This window comes from Gekko japonicus, unplaced genomic scaffold, assembly GCF_001447785.1.
Source record: "Gekko japonicus isolate JY-2015 unplaced genomic scaffold, Gekko_japonicus_V1.1 scaffold191, whole genome shotgun sequence".
Taxonomy (NCBI): Eukaryota; Metazoa; Chordata; class Lepidosauria; order Squamata; family Gekkonidae; genus Gekko; species Gekko japonicus.
In genome coordinates this window covers 886,936-890,407 of record NW_015175362.1, presented here as the reverse complement: position 1 = coordinate 890,407, position 3,472 = coordinate 886,936, and the positions used below count along the sequence as shown (strand labels likewise).

At 41.7% G+C, this 3,472-nt stretch overlaps 1 protein-coding gene across 1 annotated transcript; it reads left to right on the top strand.

The window, feature by feature from the left end:
- Positions 1–821: 821 nt before the first annotated feature.
- On the top strand, positions 822–3,215 carry CER1 (cerberus 1, DAN family BMP antagonist). Its single transcript, XM_015425415.1, has 2 exons — positions 822–1,298; positions 2,922–3,215. Exons 1-2 carry the CDS (start codon positions 822–824, stop codon positions 3,213–3,215), a joined length of 771 nt encoding a protein of 256 aa, XP_015280901.1.
- The last annotated feature ends 257 nt before the right edge of the window (positions 3,216–3,472 follow it).

Genomic DNA, 3,472 nt, shown 5'->3' with positions numbered 1-3,472 from the left:
TTTACCTTCACTACCCAAAGGAATCTCAGAGCGACTTACAATCTTCTTCCCTTTCTCTCCCCCACAGCAGACACCCTGTGAGGTAGGTGGGGCTGAGAGAGCTCTCTCGAGGACTGCCCTTGAGAGAACAGCTCTGAGAGAACTTGTGACTGACCCAAGGTCACCCAGCAGGCTGCATACAGAAGAGGAGTGGGGAATCAAACTCGGTTGTCCAGATTAGAGTCCACCACTCTTAACCACTACACCAAGCTGGATCTTGGGAGGCTTTTTTACTGAAGGATGAACTCTCTTGGGCTAGGGCCTACTTCATTAAGCCTCCACATCATCTGAGGCAGTGGGCTCTAGTCCTCAAAAGATTACACTTGGACAAAACTGTTGCCACAAGACACCCTTCTGTTTTTTTTTGTTGCAATAGACTAACACAGCTGCCCTACTTGAGAATGTATCAGAACACTAATACACATTTAGGAAATTTCCACTGTTCCTAGACAGCCTCTAAACAATTTATTCAAACACTGGAAATCACCCCTGCCTGTGAAAACAGATCCCACTTCAGATAATGCATTCTGAATACACATTCTCCAAGAGCTGAAGAAGGCTGAGATGCTCAAGATACTCTTACCATAATCACAAACTACAGTTAATGAGCATTACCTACTTGTCCTCTGTTCTGTCCCTCCCTCCTCACCTTCCTCTGAATGTACCAGTTAGACTCTAAAACCTTGGACTGCATATAAATACAGAAGCCTGACTTCAAACCATTTTTGAAGCTTCAGGACATTGAGGGGAAAAGGAGTGCCCCCACCTAAAAGGCCAGCATTATGCTTTTGCTACTGATTCAGATGCTGTGGATTTCATGCCTTGGAAGAAGGGAGCAAACAGAAGAGCTACAGAAGAAAAGGGGAGAAATAATTCCAGACCTTTTGAGTCAAGATTTGCTCATGGAAGATGTAGCAGATAATGAGGGTGCTCTGGAACTTGGTTTGTTTGGGGCAAACCCAATGGCAGAGACGATGAGCAAAAAGCAAAGGCCCAACGTTGTTCTCCCATATGTAGATGCAACTCAAGATGTTGGAAGCTGGACCCCCACACGTGAGTCTCCCCATTCACAGGATGCAAAAATCCCATCTTCTCATCCACGCAGCAAAAGGGAAGCGGAATCAACCTTCAGGAAAGATGCCAAGAGGTTCTGGGACCTTTTTATGTTGAAAACAAAGTCAAGGTCTGAAGAAGTTGTGCTTCCCATCAAGACCAACGAAATGTACGAGGAGACTTGCAGCACTCTGCCGTTTTCTCAGGTAAAGGAAATTAAACTTCAGAATATATCACTTCTGAAACCTTCTTTTAAACAATCATGAATGTTTGTGAAGTACTGCTGCTATTCATAAGCTTACACTGCATGTTTAATTTGCAAAATGTTTCTCCCTCACAGCAACTCTGTGTGTTAAGTTGCTATTTCCCCAGTTTTACTGATTGGAAATTGAAGTCAGAACATGTTGTTGCTTATCTTCCTTAACAATCCATCCTAGAAATTAAAATGTTATTTGGGGGTGCTGCAAATCTTGGAGCCAGAGAGCCTATAGCCTTTGGCAACAACATTCGATCAAAATAGCTTGTATACTTTTACTGCTGAGGTCACAAACACTTGAAGGCATGTAAATATTTAAAATAAATAATGCCCCTTTTACATAGGTGAAAGTTGCTTTAAACACATCAGGGTAAAGGTTTCATTAGAAATCTCTGCTCAAGAATCTGGATTAAACAACCCGAAGTGAGAACACAACTAAAGTTTTATGCATGATTAGAGTCTCCTATGTTGAGGCAACCATGTTAATATGTGCCTAGCTATCCTAAAATATATACATTTTGTTGATATGAACAGAAAGTTCTAAGCATGACTAAGGTGCAGGTTCCTTAAAAAAGAAAAAGAAAATCACAAACAGCTAAGCACACAACAGGTAAAACATTCCCCCCCACACACAATTGTGATACTGTAGTGTATAGTCTATAAAGAGGATTACAGTTTAGTAAGGAGTTGGTTAAGTACATAAGGTGTGAATTGCAAAGTCACTGGACAGACTGAAGCGGACCCCTATTTCTTACCCCCATCTCTATAATAATACTGGCCTTCTTTATAGGATTGGTCTAAAGGATTATTGGTACTTAAAAATTCAACTGTTAACCATTCTGTACAGAGGTTTCATATGATCAGCAGCATGGTCATGTTTCAAAGGAAACCCTGCATGTAATAGAGAAATTATAGGCAGCCAAACAGTCCCATTTTAAAAACACACAGTAGATTAGTATCTTTATTGGGCCCTGACCTGGATAGCCCAGGCAAGCATGATCTCGTCAGATCTCAGAAGCTAAGCAGGGCCGACCCTGGCAGGTACTTGGAAGGGAGAACTCTAAGGAATACCAGGGCCGGGAGGCAGAGGCAGGCAATAGCAAGCCACCTCTCTGAAATGTCCAAGCCCCACTAGGGGGTCACCAGAAGTCAACCATGACTTCCAGGCATACATACACTCAAACTACTCACTTTAAAAAAGATTAATATCTTTATTGGGAAAGGTGTGAATTACTATGGTTCTTCTATTTTCAAAGGCAGAGCACTTGTAGCTTTTTTTGTCCCAGTAGCCTTTGGTGCATCCTGAGAACTCTTTTGAACTAGCATTGCCTATCCTACAAAACTTCATTCCATGTTAAGAATTACCATCGGGACTTCAGGCTTGGGCCCCAACATCTTCTCTTTTGAAGGAGAGTTCTGATTAATTTGAAAAAAAATGCCCACTACTTAGCAACATTCTAGTGGGTCCTGAAAATATATTACCTACTGTCATGTGTGTGTGTGTGTGTGTGTGTGTTTGGTCTCTAACAAAATGCTTTAACAAGTGCTTTAACTGGGATGTTCTTTCTTGTAGAGCATTGTATATGAGAACTGTGAGACGGTGGTGGTGCAAAACAACCTGTGCTTTGGGAAATGCAGTTCCTTCCATGTTCCAGGTCCTGAAGATCGCCTTTATAGCTTCTGTTCTCACTGCTTGCCCACCAAGTTTTCCATGAGACGTTTGCAGATGAACTGTACCAGGGCTGCTCCTTTGTTCAAGGTAGTTATGATTGTAGAAGAATGCAAGTGTGAGGTTCAGAAGATTAAAGACCCTGAGATAGGATTTCTACACTCAGATGTGCATGCAAATGTGTACGGACACAACTGATCTTTTCAAAGCTATCTTTATCCTTAACATTGTCAAGCAGAGACAAGATACCCATTACATATTCCATCACTACAACCTGTTCTGTTTTCATAAAGTCTGATGCCTGATGTGTGTTTGTCTTGTACAAAATGGACAGTCTCTGAAATAGCTATTGCTGGACATGCTCTTCTACACCCAGGAAGTTGGAGGGGTCTTCATTGCTATACTTTACTTCATGTATCTCAGATATGGTCCTTGGACTAAAAAAAGTTAGGTAT